This window comes from Lucilia cuprina, chromosome 5 (assembly GCF_022045245.1).
Source record: "Lucilia cuprina isolate Lc7/37 chromosome 5, ASM2204524v1, whole genome shotgun sequence".
Lineage (NCBI taxonomy): Eukaryota > Metazoa > Arthropoda > Insecta > Diptera > Calliphoridae > Lucilia > Lucilia cuprina.
The window spans coordinates 26,200,267-26,218,477 of record NC_060953.1 but is presented as its reverse complement, the minus strand read 5'-3'; the positions used below and the strand labels follow the sequence as shown (position 1 = coordinate 26,218,477).

General features: G+C 33.7%; 2 protein-coding genes across 4 annotated transcripts; both read left to right on the top strand.

The window, feature by feature from the left end:
* The first annotated feature begins 256 nt into the window (after positions 1–256).
* On the top strand, positions 257–13,513 carry LOC124420210. Its single transcript, XM_046952419.1, has 3 exons — positions 257–616; positions 2,091–2,385; positions 13,395–13,513. Exons 1-3 carry the CDS (start codon positions 257–259, stop codon positions 13,487–13,489), a joined length of 750 nt encoding a protein of 249 aa, XP_046808375.1. The 3' UTR covers positions 13,490–13,513.
* On the top strand, positions 13,396–15,378 carry LOC124420322. Of its 3 annotated transcripts, none has more exons than XM_046952735.1 (2): positions 13,396–14,255; positions 14,610–15,378. In XM_046952735.1, exons 1-2 carry the CDS (start codon positions 13,659–13,661, stop codon positions 14,649–14,651), a joined length of 639 nt encoding a protein of 212 aa, XP_046808691.1. In that variant the 5' UTR covers positions 13,396–13,658; the 3' UTR covers positions 14,652–15,378. The 3 variants fall into 3 exon arrangements, with proteins under 3 accessions (XP_046808691.1, XP_046808690.1, XP_046808692.1); XM_046952734.1 differs by having other exon boundaries at positions 13,414–14,526; XM_046952736.1 differs by having other exon boundaries at positions 13,659–13,920.
* Positions 15,379–18,211: the final 2,833 nt, after the last annotated feature.

Sequence of the window (18,211 nt, the reverse complement as noted above, 5' to 3'; positions counted from 1 at the left end):
GTTTTTGCAGTTCTACGATAATATTAATAGAATTCGTATTCCAAGATGGATTAACTTTTCACCTTCAGCAAAAATTGAGTTTCATGGTTTTTCAGATGCTTCTGAAAAAGCATACTCTGCATGTCTGTATGCACGAGTAACACCCATAAACGAACCTAATTCCGTAACCCTACTCTTTGCTAAGACGAGAGTTGCGCCAATCAAAGTAATCTCGTTACCAAAACTTGAACTTTGTGGTGCAGTGTTGTTGGCAAATATGACACATAATTTACTCACCCAACTCAACCTACCCTTACGTCAGACGTATTTCTGGACCGACTCATCTATAGTTTTGGCCTGGCTTAGTAAACACCCTAATTTGTGGAACACATTTGTAGCAAACCGAGTTTCTACAATAATCCAGACTGTCGGTGTTGAAAATTGGTATCATGTTGCTTCGCACGATAATCCTGCCGATGTTGCTAGCCGAGGATGTAATGCTGATGAGTTAAAAGATGACACTTTATGGTGGAATGGACCATCGTGGTTGAAAGAAGTCGCGTCGAAGTGGCCAACAACAAATAAACACTTCATTACTCAAGCTGAAGCTAAAGTTAGTCAGTCGTTTGCTACGACAGTAAATACCCACCCATACTGAAAACCCAGATATATTATCAAGATTTTCGAAATTGTCAAAAGCTCTAAGAGTAATGACATATGTCTATCGATTTTGTGATCGCGCATCATATACCCGAAGAAATACAATTCGAAATGATAGATTTATTCTTGATCGAAATAACCCACAACTAGTCAATGATAGACTACGATTATTAACTACCTACCCAAGTATTGAACTTGATGCGTCAGAGATCAAATCTACCCGTAATAGACTTATTATTCTTTGTCAGACAGAATATTTCAACAACGAATATAACTGTTTGAAGAGAAAATACCCTGTACCCAACAAAAGTGACCTGCTTACCCTAACGCAATTTTTACATTCTGCAAAGATAATGCGTGCAAATGGTAGACTAGCAAATTCCAACAGTTTGTCCTATTCCGAAAGACACCCAATATTAATACCCTATAAAAGTGCATTTGCTAAATTACTAGTACAACACGTCCACCTGGTAACCCTGCATGGTGGAAATCAACTTATGTTGAGAATAATCCGATCAGGATATTGGATTCCCAAACTTAAGAATCTGATTAGTAGTGTTATTAACAAATGCTCACCCTGCATAAGATATAGGAATAGACAGACAACCCAATTTATGGCGGCGTTGCCACCAGAAAGAACCCAAATAGATAAAGCTTTTACAAATGTTGGCGTTGATTTTGCAGGACCATTTGACGTCAAAGCATACAGTGGCAGAACTTGTAAAATAACGAAAGGTTTCGTTTGTGTTTTTGTTTGCTTTGCAACAAAGGCCATCCACTTGGAGCCAACATCTGATTTGTCTACCCAAGCCTTTATGGCAGCCTTCGCTCGATTTTTTTCGAGGCGGGGATGCCCTGTCGCCATTTACTCTGACAATGGAACAAATTTCATAGGTGCTAGCAAGTTGTTGAAAAAGGAGCGACAGGAATTTATTAAACAGCTAAAAGGATCTGTTACGTCCACTAGCAGTTTTTAGAATTTGACGTGGCATTTTATACCCCCAGGTGCACCACACATGGGCGGTTTATGGGAGGCAGGAGTTAAAAGCTTTAAAGCTCATTTAAAGAAAATAAATACCCTAAAGCCTTTTTGGCAGCCTTCGCTCGATTTTTTTCGAGGCGGGGATGCCCTGTCGCCATTTACTCTGACAATGGAACAAATTTCATAGGTGCTAGCAAGTTATTGAAAAAGGAGCGACAGGAATTTATTAAAGAGCTAAAAGGATCTGTTACGTCCACTAGCAGTTTTCAGAATTTGACGTGGCATTTTATACCCCCAGGTGCACCACACATGGGCGGTTTATGGGAGGCAGGAGTTAAAAGTTTTAAAGCTCATTTAAAGAAAATAAATACCCTAAAATATACATTTGAAGAGCTAGCTACACTCCTTGCCAGAATAGAAGGATGCCTAAACTCGAGACCCTTAAGCCAGTCAAGTGAAAAACCCTCAGAATCTTAACCCGTTAACCCCTGGACACTTTTTAATTGGCTCACCCATACTTACCCCTACAGAACCCGACACAAGCAGTGATAATATAACCGTGGCTAACAGATGGCAAAAATTAAAGATACAACATCAAAACTTTTGTAAAAGATGGAAAGATGAATATCTTAAAGAGCTCCATAAAAGATATAAGTGGAAAAACAATACCCGAGAAGTTGAAATAGGTGATATTGTAGTAATTAGACAAGACAATTTAGCACCCAATGAATGGTTACTTGGACGTGTGACCAAAACACACCCTGGTTCTGATGGTAGAAATAGAGTAGTTGACTTACAAACTTCAACTGGAACTCTAACACGACCAATTACTAAAATTGTTGTTTTACCCGTTAATTAGTCTAATACTTTTACTCAAACCCTAACCCAATATAACAATATCCTTAATTATTTTAACTAACCCATATACTAACCCAATATATTATGAATCATATTTAACACTTCACCCTAACACACTAATTCATTCATAATATTTCATTTTCATAAACCATCTTTTAATTCCATACAGAATGGCACCCAATAACAAACGAGGATCTAACTCTGGTCGCTCTGGTCGCCGTAATACGCATCACCACAAAGGAAGCCGAAGCCATCATAACCCCAAAAGAACAACAAAATATTATGGTTGCGGTATTTGTAAGGCTGATCATAGGCTAATAAACTGCCATAAATTCAATAAAATGAATTTGGCAGAAAAAATATAAAACTGCGGTCAGCCTACACTACTGTGTGAATTGTTTGGCAAGAAACCATTTAATTGGAAAATGCCCTAGTAAGGCTCGTTGCCAACAATGCGGTGGCAAGCATCACTCAACCCTACATGGTCCAAATAGGATTTTAAAGAATTTGCTCCAAGACCGATCCCCACCACCAACTCCAGCCCCAAGAACTCAACCCATACCAGCTCCACGCCATTCCCTAGCAACAACACCCATAACCACACCAATTACAACATCCATGGCGAAAACCTTCGTACCGACTGTAGTTGTGCAGATGATCATGGAAAGCGGAAACCGAGACACCAGTTTGAAACCCTTCACAATCGACAACGAGGTTTTCGTCAAAGTGTTAATTGGACCAAATCTAGCATCAAACGTTAGATACGAGGTTTGTATGGAAGTTGTTAAAGATCTTCCAAAAACCCCTTACCCAAACCCAATGGACGAAGCCATTAAAAACAAAGTTTGTCGTATCTCACTTGCTGACCCCGAATTTTATTCGAACAAACCTGTCTCTATGGAGATTGGAGGAGATTTATACACCAGCATTCTTCAGCCCAATGTAATCCACATCGACGGGGGCTCACTTATAGCCCAGGATTCTACCCTTGGCTGGCTGGTCATGGGATCCTCTACCCAATAAACCCACACACAATGAAGTATTTTACATGCATAATTTACCCTATTACCCTACACCATTTTTATTGAATAAATAAAAATAATTGTTCTTTTCTCTTCACAGGTTGCCAGGCCCGGAGGATGTTCACATCAGTGAACAATTGAACGTTACCATCACTGAAGTCCAATAGCACCCACACCAAACTGCAGCCAACTTCATTTTTATACGAACGTCAGCTGCAGTTTTTGCCTTTTTACTTACTTCTAATCAACCGGTGTGAAGAACAAAAAGTGTGTGCGCTACAGCGAACAAACAAACAAACAAAACAACAAACCCTACAACAGCAAATTAAATTTTAAAGTTTGTAAATAAATAAATTATAAACTTAACCCTAAATAAAAGCATAACAACTAGTGATAAAACTTATTATTAGTGATAAATCCTAAAACTAAAAATAAATTAATTTATATCACAGTTAAACCAATTAAAATTTATATCTAAAACTTATATCTATTGTTAAAAGAATTAAAAGATTGTGAAAACCCTAAACCAATATTAAAACATTAAAACACTAAAACCTTTAAAAATACTTACAACTAAAATAAAATCTGAATTTATAACCTAAAAATACTAACTAATATCTATTGTTAAAAGAATTAAAAGATTGTGAAAACCCTAAACCAATATTAAAACATTAAAACCTTTAAAAATACTTACAACTAAAATAAAATCTGAATTTATAACCTAAAAATACTTACCCTATACACTTACCTTATATACTTACCCAAAAGTTCAATAAACACATATGAAGTATTATAACGTTTTATAAAGAAAAAATCCCAAGCCTTTCTTATTTACCCTTCCTCCTAATTCCCGCGTAAGTACCCATCTAAATAAACAGGGTCATTTTATTTACCAAACAATAGTATTAATTTGTTTAAGAAATTTTGTTGAACTCTTGACCACGTGTTTTATTCCCCATTCATTAACATTTATGCAGATCATGGTTAAGGCTCAGTTAGTCTCTACTAGGGTTCTATAGTTGAAACGAAAAGTCGACTTTTCGACTTTTTGCATTTTATGAAAATTCGACTTTTTGCATTTAGTTAAAAGTCGATTTTTCGACTTTTTTCATTTAGTTAAAAGTCGATTTTTCGACTTTTAATATTTTATAAATAGTTGACTTTTTGACTTTTTCCGACTTTTCGACTTTTTCCGACTTTTCGACTTTTTTTCGACTTTTGACTTTCCGACTTTTCTCGACTATTTTCGACTTTTTCCGACCAGAGTTAAAAATTTATAAAGTTGCCAGAAGCGTAAATTTATAATGTTGCCATTTAACATTATATTATTATTATTTATTATTATTTTAAATAAAAAATTTTTATTTATATCTTTTCTATTTGTTGCAATTTTTTGAGTTTTTCGACTTCTTTCTATTTTCGACTTTTAGACTTTTTTCGACTATTTTCGACTTTTTCCGACTATTTTCGACTTTTTCCTAATTTTTCGACTTCTTTGACTTTTTCCGACTTTTTCCGACATTTCGACTTTTTTCGACTTTTCAACTTTTATTTACAAAGTCGACTTTTCGACTTTTTTCATAGACGATAGTCGAGTTATCGACTTTTTTGGAACAAAATAGTCGACATCGACTTTTTCGACAAAAAGTCGATTGTTTGATTATTCGAAAGTCGATTTATAGAACCCTAGTCTCTACGTTCCGTTCCGTGATGAATCAGCTGATTCGTATTTGGCTTACGAAAACCTGTGTAAGTCGTTAGTTTGGCCGTAACGTTGAAGTTGCGGACGAACCTGTAGAAAATAGAATTCAATCCGCAACGTTAAGTCACGGCTATAAACAGCTGACATTAAATACAAAAAAGATGTAAACAATGTTGATGTTAATGTTTTAAAAATAATGTACATCCAAAAAATGTTAATTATTACGATTAATTGAAATAATTTAAAATTAAACATTAATATTAATGTACTTCTTATATTAGTAAATATTTGTTAAAAAATTTTACTAAATGCTATGAAGTTTAAAATTAAAAAAAACGCGAAAACTATAAAGTAAGAGAGATAAAACTCTGAAATATGTCAAAGAAAATATCAAAGTTGACATTACTTTCAACATAAATGCCATAGAAAAAAAGAAAAGACCAAGAAAGAAATTTAAAAAAATCGTTAATTGGACGAGCGTACCACCTCCGCTAACGTCAAATCATTTTAATTTTATTTTTATTATACATTTTGCACAAATTAATAAAATTTGTTGCAATAAACATGTCATCAATATCTGAATATTCCGAGATATTATCACTTTCAAAATTCATTTTTATTTATTTATTTTAATATAAGCGCCATTTGTAAACATATGGAAAAAACAACTCTAGCTTTAGACACAAAGAAAGAAAATCAACTCTGGTTTTTGACACAACAAATCAGAGTTGCTTTTTTTGCTTATTCTTAAAAACAGCTGCTACGTTCTTAAGTATAAACTAACTACACATAAACAGTCAACGGAACGTCACAGAACGGAAACGTTACGGAACTTTCAAACTAACTGAGCCTTTATATAGAATACAAGCTTATACCCGTAGTGCTCCGATCCCCAATCGAAATCAAATACATAATAACAAACAAGTAAGATGTTATAGTCGGACGAGGCCGACCATATAATACAATACATCTGTATATAAATAAAATGTCATTTAGTTTTTTTTAGTTTTCATAATAAAGCATTTAAGTTGAATTGTACCTTGCCTCAGATATACTAAAGCCATTTACTCTTTAATAAAACTGTGGATATTTAAGTAAACTTTTGATGGGCGCTTTTTAGAGGGGCTAGGGTGAATAATAATAAAGTTCATCAGGGTCATCAAGACTAGTATAGAACTTAGTTTTGCAGCTTTTTGTCGAAATACGAGTATATTATACATAATTATGAAATTAAAAGCCCTATTTGTTCGGTTCAGTTCTATGGGGCATAGGTGAAATAATGGACCGATGTTAACTATTTTCAATAGGTTTCGTCTACAGTACCATAAAATATCATGTGCCAAATTTCATTGAATTATCTCCAAAATTGCGACCTGTTATTTGATCACAAGGTTTACAAGCTATATTCGGGGTACAGATGTATAGGGGCTATGTGAAATAATGGATCGATGTTAATAATTTTCACTAGGCTTCGCCTACGGTATAATAGAAGATCATGTGCCAAATTTCAATAATTATCTCCAAAAATTCGACTTGTAGTTCGATTACAATGTTTACAAGCCCTATTCGGGGTAAAGTTGTATGGGGGCTAGGTGAAATAATGGACCGATCTTAACCATTTTCAATAGGGTTCGTCCCTGGGACAATTTTGAATTATCTTAAAATTGCAACCTGTAGTTTGATTACAAGGTTTACATGGACGGACATAGCTAAATCGACTCAGAAACTGATTCTGAGCCGATTGGTATACTTTAAGGTGGGTATAGGACCAATATTATTATGCGTTACAAACATTAGCACAGACCCAATATACTTAAGTGGTGTAGGGTATAAAAAGATGTTTATTTAGTTACTAAATTATAAAGTTTTTCTTAAGGATTTATTATAATTTCTCTTGATGACAATATATTTCATTTAAATTCTAAAACAATACATTAATGATCTATTTATTTCTTATACTTGCTTAAATTTAATATATACTTCTATTCTTAAAAAATAAATCATATTCCTATGCCTTGGGATATAAATTATTTTTGTTTTACCCTAATTTATGTGAGGGCTTCAAGCTCCCCAGATGAAAGCCTTCCCTTTTTCCTCCAAAATGTCCAGATGAATATTGAAGTAATTTATGCAAAATTTGATGAATCTAGTTCTAAATTTTTCTAGACAAACAATATTTTGTATTTTATTCATATGGGAGATGTCAAGTTCTTATTAGAAGTTCGCTCTAATCCCCTTATTCACAAACAAACATTTTTTTATACAAAATCTAATTTATAAACCATTTATAAAATAAAAATATTATTTGTGAATAAGGAGGTAAATGTTCAGATAGATGTCAAAATTCTTCAAGTTAAATTTAAAGATTTTAGCTCTAATAATTTCTCAGACACACGATTTTTTTATTTTATTTATATATGGGCTCCAAGCCCTCATGGGTGGTCCGCCAATTTATTACCCAAAATGTTTACATGAATGTTAATGTTATTAAACGAATTTTTGTATTTCATTTATATGGAAGGTACCACGCCCCTTAACGATAGCATTCCCACATTTTATCCTAAATAATATATTGACACTAAAGTGGCCCGACAAAATTTGAAGACTCTAACTGTTACATTATCTCAAGATAAATGAATTTTTGTATTTAATTAATATGGAAGGTGCCGCTAACCTCATGGGTGTTCCGCCAATTTATTACCCAAAATGTTAACATGGATGTTAAAGTTATTCGTGCAAAAATTTAAGATTCTAACTATTAAAGTTTCCAAGATAAACAAATTTTTGTATTTAATTTATATGGGAGGTGCACCGCTCCCTAACGCAAGTCCGTCGACTTTTTATCCCATATAATCATATTGACACTAAAGTGCCTCCGACAAAATTTGAGGGCTCTAACTATTATATTATCTCAAGATAAATGAATTTTTGTATTTAATTAATATGGGAGGTGCCGCTCCTCTCATGGATAGTCCGCCAGTTTATTACTCAAAATGTTTACATGGATGTTAAAGTTATTCGTGCAAAAATTTAAGAACCGATTTTCTTGAAATTTTCACATCGTATTCCCGTATCTTTGGTAATAGGCTACTTTTTATTTCGAATTTTCAAGTGGGCGAGGAGCCACGCCCTTAAAAAGACAATATAAAATTAGTATATTTAAGATAATATAACAGTTAGAGTCCTAAAATTTTACGGAGGCACTTTAGTGCCAATATGATTATACGGGATAAAAAGTGGGCGGACTAGTGTTAGGGGGCGTGGAACCTCCCATATAAATCAAATACAAAAATTTGTTTATCTTGGAAACTGTTACAGTTAGGATCTTAAAATTTTTGCACGAATAACTTTAACATCCATGTAAACATTTTGAGTAATAAACTGGCGGACTATCCATGAGAGGAGCGGCACCTCTCATATTAATTAAATACAAAAATTCCTTTATCTTGAGATAATATAATAGTTAGAGTCCTCAAATTTTGTCGGAGGCACTTTAGTGTCAATATGATTATATGGGATAAAAAGTCGACGGACTTGCGTTAGGGAGCGGTACACCTCCCATATAAATTAAATAAAAAAATTTGTTTATCTTGGAAACTATTATAGTTAGAATCTTAAATTTTTGCACGAATAACTTTAACATCGATGTTAACATTTTGGGTAATAAATTGGCGGAACACCCATGAGGTTAGCGGCACCTTCCATATTAATTAAATACAAAAATTCATTTATCTTGAGATAATGTAACAGTTATAAAAAAATATGTACATGAGGTTAACTTAGGAAGGATTGAAAGGAATAAAACTAAAGCCAACATATCTAAGTATCCGAACCAAGAAAAAAATTAAAAATATATATTGTGGTTTTAACTCGAGGCCGCCTAAAAAAGTGGCATATGGATCCCCTTATACCCTATACGTTGTGCCAAGCCCGTTGACCGTTACAACAATACATTTCATTCGGTTACTAGGAAAAACTCTTCGATGTATTCTTTAATAGATCTGAACGTTTTAATTACCGGAACTTAATTAATTTCCGAGACCAGGTAAACCAAGATATTGAACACAATCAAAAAACCACTAATGATCGCCTAAATAAAACAAGATCTGACCCTACAAACTTTGCAGAATGTGAGGAAGTCATAATTATGACAAACACATAAAACCTAAGCACAAGGCACTTTACAAGAAGCACAAAGTATCTGGTAATAACAGAGTAACCTTAAAGACAACAACAGGAAAAAGTTCCATAAAGTTCATGCTAGAAATTTGAAGAGATCCTTGCACCTGCCCTTGAAAGTAAAATTCATTTAATTGCTATATAGAAAATAAAACTATAAAAAATATTAATATAAAATATGTACAATATTTAAGATTATACAAAATTGTACGAAAAAAACTATGTTTTTTAAAGAAAAAATTTAAATATTAATTCTAGAAATATATATAAAATATTATACAATTGAGATAGAAAAACAATACATAAATCATATTGAATTCATTTTATCATAATACACTAATCCATTTGTTTTACATTATTTCATATATCACTTAAGTCCATTCATGGTAAATATATCAAGGTAGTGTCATTCTCTCTTTTTGTCGCCATATTAACCATCTGACGTTTGCTGGTATTTTAATTAAATCGAGATACCACATTTACTTTGAAAATCCCATTTTTTGTTTGTTTATTTTTTAATCAAAAATAAAATTCAATTTAAACAAAACTAAAAATCAAAATGTACAAATGAAATAAAAAAAGTTTAATAAAAGTTTAAATAAATGTACAAAAAATTCAATCAAAACTATAAACTTCCAGTTAAGTCCTATATCAATTTGAAAGTCTGTTGCTGTCCGTATCAAGCAATTGCAATTAGTGCTGTCATTGTCCTGCCCTAGCTGATCACAGAATGGGTCTGCTAGGTAGCTATTTTCTGCATGACCTAGCGGATATATCGGAGGATAATATCCGAAAGATAGACTCCTATATTCGTGCGACAAACTGGTTCGGTGGAGACCAGAGTGATTAGGTTGAAGTGTACTAATACGCCGACCGTTCCCTCTGGTTTCAGGTATCACAAAGGGATCAGAATACTGAACCCAAGTGTGTCCCCAGTGATGACATCGCGAGGACGACCTGCCTACCTAACCTAACTGTAATAGTTTCCAAGATAAGCAAATTTTTGTATTTAAATTATATGGGAGGTGCCACGCCCCCTAAGGCTAGTCCGCACACTTTTTATTCCAAATAATTATTTAATTAATATGGGAGGTGCCGCTCCCCTCATGGGTAATCCGCCAATTTATTACCCAAAATATTTACATGGATGTTAAAGTTATTCATGCAAAATTTTTGGATTCTGATGTAATATGTTCGAAGATAAACAAATCTTTGTATTTAATTTATATGGGAGGTGCCACGGCCCCTAACGCTAGACCGCCCACTATTTATTCTCAATAATCATATTTACACAAAAGTGATTCCGACAAAATTTGAGGACTCTAACTGTTATATTATCTCAAATATACGAATTTTATATATCCTTAATGTGGGCGTGGCTCCTCGCCCACAATTGAAATATAAGAAGTAGCCTATTACTTATTCCAGACATACAGCAATACGCTATGAAAATTTAAAGAAAATCGCTTCAGCCGTTTAGCAGTCTATAACGTTCAAGCATATAAACATACAAACATTAAGGATATATATATATATATATATATATATATATATATATATATATATATATATATATATATATATATATATATATATATATATATATATATATTATATATATTATATATATTATATAATATATATTATATATATAATATTATATATATAATGAATGTGTGTTTGTTTGTATGTTTGAACGTTATAGACTGCTAAACGGCTGAAGCGCTTTTCTTGAAATTTTCATAACGAATACCTGTATGTCTGGAATAAGTACCTATTACTTATATAGGTACTTATGTGGGCGAGGAGCCACGCCCATATTAAGGATATATAAAATTCGTATATTTGAGATAATATAACAGTTAGAGTCCTTAAATTTTGTCGGAGTCACCTTTGTGTACATATGATTATTGAGAATAAATAGTGGGCGGTCTAGCGTTAGGGGCCGCGGCAGCTTCCATATAAATTAAATACAAAGCTTTGTTTATCTTCGAACATATTACATCAGAATCCTAAAAATTTTTCATGAATAACTTTAACATCCATGTAAATATTTTGGGTAATAAATTGGCGGATTACCCATGAGGGGAGCGGCACCTCCCATATTAATTAAATAATTATTTGGAATAAAAAGTGGGCGGACTAGCCTTTGGGGTCGTGGCACCTCCCATATAATTTAAATACAAAAATTTGCTTATCTTGGAAACTATTACAGTTAGGTTAGGTAGGCAGGTCGTCCTCGCGATGTCATCACTGGGGACACACTTGGGTTCAGTACGCTGTGGAACCTAGCGTTGAACCCACTTCTCATGGACCTTAGATCTATGGGATTTAAGGTAATTGCATATGCAGACGATGTGTCTGTAGTAGTATCTGGCAAATATCTGGATACTTTATCGCAAAGGATGGAGATTGCACTCAAGACACTCAGTACGTGGAGCAACGTCAGTGGCCTTGGTGTAAATCCATCGAAAACGGAACTTGTTCTCTTCACTAAGAAGTACAAGATACCCTCCTTCACTCTCCCACGACTGAATGGGATAGAATTGAAGTTATCGGATAGTGCTAAATATCTGGGAGTAATCCTAGATTCAAAACTATCATGGCGTTTGAACACTCAATCTAGAGTATCAAAAGCGGCTGCGGCCTTATACTCGTGTAAGAGAGCAATTGGCAAATCATGGGGCATAAACCCCAAGAATACCAAATGGCTCTTCGACATGGTAGTCAAGCCCATACTATTGTACGGTGCACTTGTATGGTGGAAGTCTGTACAAAAGGACTCACACCGCAAACATTTTGATGTAATCCTTCGTACATCAGCTCTGTTGATAACGGTGGCTCTCCGCACCACCCCATCAATGGCTCTCTTTGTCATGATGGGATGGTTACCTATTGATCTAATGGCCCAAGAGGTTGCTCTCAACGCGGCTATTATTCTCAATACAATTGGTATGTGGCACATGATTCAGTCAGGTCACTCAACCATTCTCAATTGTCTAGGAGAGATTCCTGACAATATTGACTATTGCATCGCCAAACCGTCTTTTCATAGAAGCTTTTCGGTGAATACCCGACACGATCCAAATGTGGCCTTTATGGCAGCCTTCGCTCGATTTTTTTCGAGGCGGGGATGCCCTGTCGCCATTTACTCTGACAATGGAACAAATTTCATAGGTGCTAGCAAGTTGTTGAAAAAGGAGCGACAGGAATTTATTAAACAGCTAAAAGGATCTGTTACGTCCACTAGCAGTTTTTAGAATTTGACGTGGCATTTTATACCCCCAGGTGCACCACACATGGGCGGTTTATGGGAGGCAGGAGTTAAAAGCTTTAAAGCTCATTTAAAGAAAATAAATACCCTAAAGCCTTTTTGGCAGCCTTCGCTCGATTTTTTTCGAGGCGGGGATGCCCTGTCGCCATTTACTCTGACAATGGAACAAATTTCATAGGTGCTAGCAAGTTATTGAAAAAGGAGCGACAGGAATTTATTAAAGAGCTAAAAGGATCTGTTACGTCCACTAGCAGTTTTCAGAATTTGACGTGGCATTTTATACCCCCAGGTGCACCACACATGGGCGGTTTATGGGAGGCAGGAGTTAAAAGTTTTAAAGCTCATTTAAAGAAAATAAATACCCTAAAATATACATTTGAAGAGCTAGCTACACTCCTTGCCAGAATAGAAGGATGCCTAAACTCGAGACCCTTAAGCCAGTCAAGTGAAAACCCTCAGAATCTTAACCCGTTAACCCCTGGACACTTTTTAATTGGCTCACCCATACTTACCCCTACAGAACCCGACACAAGCAGTGATAATATAACCGTGGCTAACAGATGGCAAAAATTAAAGATACAACATCAAAACTTTTGTAAAAGATGGAAAGATGAATATCTTAAAGAGCTCCATAAAAGATATAAGTGGAAAAACAATACCCGAGAAGTTGAAATAGGTGATATTGTAGTAATTAGACAAGACAATTTAGCACCCAATGTGTGACCAAAACACACCCTGGTTCTGATGGTAGAAATAGAGTAGTTGACTTACAAACTTCAACTGGAACTCTAACACGACCAATTACTAAAATTGTTGTTTTACCCGTTAATTAGTCTAATACTTTTACTCAAACCCTAACCCAATATAACAATATCCTTAATTATTTTAACTAACCCATATACTAACCCAATATATTATGAATCATATTTAACACTTCACCCTAACACACTAATTCATTCATAATATTTCATTTTCATAAACCATCTTTTAATTCCATACAGAATGGCACCCAATAACAAACGAGGATCTAACTCTGGTCGCTCTGGTCGCCGTAATACGCATCACCACAAAGGAAGCCGAAGCCATCATAACCCCAAAAGAACAACAAAATATTATGGTTGCGGTATTTGTAAGGCTGATCATAGGCTAATAAACTGCCATAAATTCAATAAAATGAATTTGGCAGAAAAATATAAAACTGCGGTCAGCCTACACTACTGTGTGAATTGTTTGGCAAGAAACCATTTAATTGGAAAATGCCCTAGTAAGACTCGTTGCCAACAATGCGATGGCAAGCATGACTCAACCCTACATGGTCCAAATAGGATTTTAAAGAATTTGCTCCAAGACCGATCCCCACCACCAACTCCAGCCCCAAGAACTCAACCCATACCAGCTCCACGCCATTCCCTAGCAACAACACCCATAACCACACCAATTACAACATCCATGGCGAAAACCTTCGTACCGACTGTAGTTGTGCAGATGATCATGGAAAGCGGAAACCGAGACACCAGTTTGAAACCCTTCACAATCGACAACGAGGTTTTCGTCAAAGTGTTAATTGGACCAAATCTAGCATCAAACGTTAGATACGAGGTTTGTATGGAAGTTGTTAAAGATCTTCCAAAAACCCCTTACCCAAACCCAATGGACGAAGCCATTAAAAACAAAGTTTGTCGTATCTCACTTGCTGACCCCGAATTTTATTCGAACAAACCTGTCTCTATGGAGATTGGAGGAGATTTATACACCAGCATTCTTCAGCCCAATGTAATCCACATCGACGGGGGCTCACTTATAGCCCAGGATTCTACCCTTGGCTGGCTGGTCATGGGATCCTCTACCCAATAAACCCACACACAATGAAGTATTTTACATGCATAATTTACCCTATTACTCTACACCCTTTTTTATTGAATAAATAAAAATAATTGTTTTTTTTCTTCACAGGTTGCCAGGCCCGGGAGGATGTTCACATCAGTGAAAAATTGAACGTTACCATCACTGAAGTCCAATAGCACCCACACCAAACTGCAGCCAACTTCATTTTTATACGAACGTCAGCTGCAGTTTTTGCCTTTTTACTTACTTCTAATCAACCGGTGTGAAGAACAAAAAGTGTGTGCGCTACAGCGAACAAACAAACAAACAAAACAACAAACCCTACAACAGCAAATTAAATTTTAAAGTTTGTAAATAAATAAATTATAAACTTAACCCTAAATAAAAGCATAACAACTAGTGATAAAACTTATTATTAGTGATAAATCCTAAAACTAAAAATAAATTAATTTATATCACAGTTAAACCAATTAAAATTTATATCTAAAACTTATATCTATTGTTAAAAGAATTAAAAGATTGTGAAAACCCTAAACCAATATTAAAACATTAAAACACTAAAACCTTTAAAAATACTTACAACTAAAATAAAATCTGAATTTATAACCTAAAAATACTAACTAATATCTATTGTTAAAAGAATTAAAAGATTGTGAAAACCCTAAACCAATATTAAAACATTAAAACCTTTAAAAATACTTACAACTAAAATAAAATCTGAATTTATAACCTAAAAATACTTACCCTATACACTTACCTTATATACTTACCCAAAAGTTCAATAAACACATATGAAGTATTATAACGTTTTATAAAGAAAAAATCCCAAGCCTTTCTTATTTACCCTTCCTCCTAATTCCCGCGTAAGTACCCATCTAAATAAACAGGGTCATTTTATTTACCAAACAATAGTATTAATTTGTTTAAGAAATTTTGTTGAACTCTTGACCACGTGTTTTATTCCCCATTCATTAACATTTATGCAGATCATGGTTAAGGCTCAGTTAGTCTCTACTAGGGTTCTATAGTTGAAACGAAAAGTCGACTTTTCGACTTTTTGCATTTTATGAAAATTCGACTTTTTGCATTTAGTTAAAAGTCGATTTTTCGACTTTTTTCATTTAGTTAAAAGTCGATTTTTCGACTTTTAATATTTTATAAATAGTTGACTTTTTGACTTTTTCCGACTTTTCGACTTTTTCCGACTTTTCGACTTTTTTTCGACTTTTGACTTTCCGACTTTTCTCGACTATTTTCGACTTTTTCCGACCAGAGTTAAAAATTTATAAAGTTGCCAGAAGCGTAAATTTATAATGTTGCCATTTAACATTATATTATTATTATTTATTATTATTTTAAATAAAAAATTTTTATTTATATCTTTTCTATTTGTTGCAATTTTTTGAGTTTTTCGACTTCTTTCTATTTTCGACTTTTAGACTTTTTTCGACTATTTTCGACTTTTTCCGACTATTTTCGACTTTTTCCTAATTTTTCGACTTCTTTGACTTTTTCCGACTTTTTCCGACATTTCGACTTTTTTCGACTTTTCAACTTTTATTTACAAAGTCGACTTTTCGACTTTTTTCATAGACGATAGTCGAGTTATCGACTTTTTTGGAACAAAATAGTCGACATCGACTTTTTCGACAAAAAGTCGATTGTTTGATTATTCGAAAGTCGATTTATAGAACCCTAGTCTCTACGTTCCGTTCCGTGATGAATCAGCTGATTCGTATTTGGCTTACGAAAACCTGTGTAAGTCGTTAGTTTGGCCGTAACGTTGAAGTTGCGGACGAACCTGTAGAAAATAGAATTCAATCCGCAACGTTAAGTCACGGCTATAAACAGCTGACATTAAATACAAAAAAGATGTAAACAATGTTGATGTTAATGTTTTAAAAATAATGTACATCCAAAAAATGTTAATTATTACGATTAATTGAAATAATTTAAAATTAAACATTAATATTAATGTACTTCTTATATTAGTAAATATTTGTTAAAAAATTTTACTAAATGCTATGAAGTTTAAAATTAAAAAAAAACGCGAAAACTATAAAGTAAGAGAGATAAAACTCTGAAATATGTCAAAGAAAATATCAAAGTTGACATTACTTTCAACATAAATGCCATAGAAAAAAAGAAAAGACCAAGAAAGAAATTTAAAAAAATCGTTAATTGGACGAGCGTACCACCTCCGCTAACGTCAAATCATTTTAATTTTATTTTTATTATACATTTTGCACAAATTAATAAAATTTGTTGCAATAAACATGTCATCAATATCTGAATATTCCGAGATATTATCACTTTCAAAATTCATTTTTATTTATTTATTTTAATATAAGCGCCATTTGTAAACATATGGAAAAAACAACTCTAGCTTTAGACACAAAGAAAGAAAATCAACTCTGGTTTTTGACACAACAAATCAGAGTTGCTTTTTTTGCTTATTCTTAAAAACAGCTGCTACGTTCTTAAGTATAAACTAACTACACATAAACAGTCAACGGAACGTCACAGAACGGAAACGTTACGGAACTTTCAAACTAACTGAGCCTTTATATAGAATACAAGCTTATACCCGTAGTGCTCCGATCCCCAATCGAAATCAAATACATAATAACAAACAAGTAAGATGTTATAGTCGGACGAGGCCGACCATATAATACAATACATCTGTATATAAATAAAATGTCATTTAGTTTTTTTTAGTTTTCATAATAAAGCATTTAAGTTGAATTGTACCTTGCCTCAGATATACTAAAGCCATTTACTCTTTAATAAAACTGTGGATATTTAAGTAAACTTTTGATGGGCGCTTTTTAGAGGGGCTAGGGTGAATAATAATAAAGTTCATCAGGGTCATCAAGACTAGTATAGAACTTAGTTTTGCAGCTTTTTGTCGAAATACGAGTATATTATACATAATTATGAAATTAAAAGCCCTATTTGTTCGGTTCAGTTCTATGGGGCATAGGTGAAATAATGGACCGATGTTAACTATTTTCAATAGGTTTCGTCTACAGTACCATAAAATATCATGTGCCAAATTTCATTGAATTATCTCCAAAATTGCGACCTGTTATTTGATCACAAGGTTTACAAGCTATATTCGGGGGTACAGATGTATAGGGGCTATGTGAAATAATGGATCGATGTTAATAATTTTCACTAGGCTTCGCCTACGGTATAATAGAAGATCATGTGCCAAATTTCAATAATTATCTCCAAAAATTCGACTTGTAGTTCGATTACAATGTTTACAAGCCCTATTCGGGGTAAAGTTGTATGGGGGCTAGGTGAAATAATGGACCGATCTTAACCATTTTCAATAGGGTTCGTCCCTGGGACAATTTTGAATTATCTTAAAATTGCAACCTGTAGTTTGATTACAAGGTTTACATGGACGGACATAGCTAAATCGACTCAGAAACTGATTCTGAGCCGATTGGTATACTTTAAGGTGGGTATAGGACCAATATTATTATGCGTTACAAACATTAGCACAGACCCAATATACTTAAGTGGTGTAGGGTATAAAAAGATGTTTATTTAGTTACTAAATTATAAAGTTTTTCTTAAGGATTTATTATAATTTCTCTTGATGACAATATATTTCATTTAAATTCTAAAACAATACATTAATGATCTATTTATTTCTTATACTTGCTTAAATTTAATATATACTTCTATTCTTAAAAAAT

Excerpts from the sequence above, each read along its gene's own strand:
- LOC124420210 (XM_046952419.1), top strand. The coding sequence starts at position 257 with ATGACACATAATTTACTCACCCAACTCAACCTACCCTTACGTCAGACG. Across the intron at positions 617-2,090 it reads GTCAGTCGTTTGCTACGACA|AATCTTAACCCGTTAACCCC; the intron begins GTAAATACCCAC and ends AAAAACCCTCAG. Across the intron at positions 2,386-13,394 it reads TGTGACCAAAACACACCCTG|GTTCTGATGGTAGAAATAGA; the intron begins GTTCTGATGGTA and ends AAACACACCCTG.
- LOC124420322 (XM_046952734.1), top strand. The coding sequence starts at position 13,659 with ATGGCACCCAATAACAAACGAGGATCTAACTCTGGTCGCTCTGGTCGC.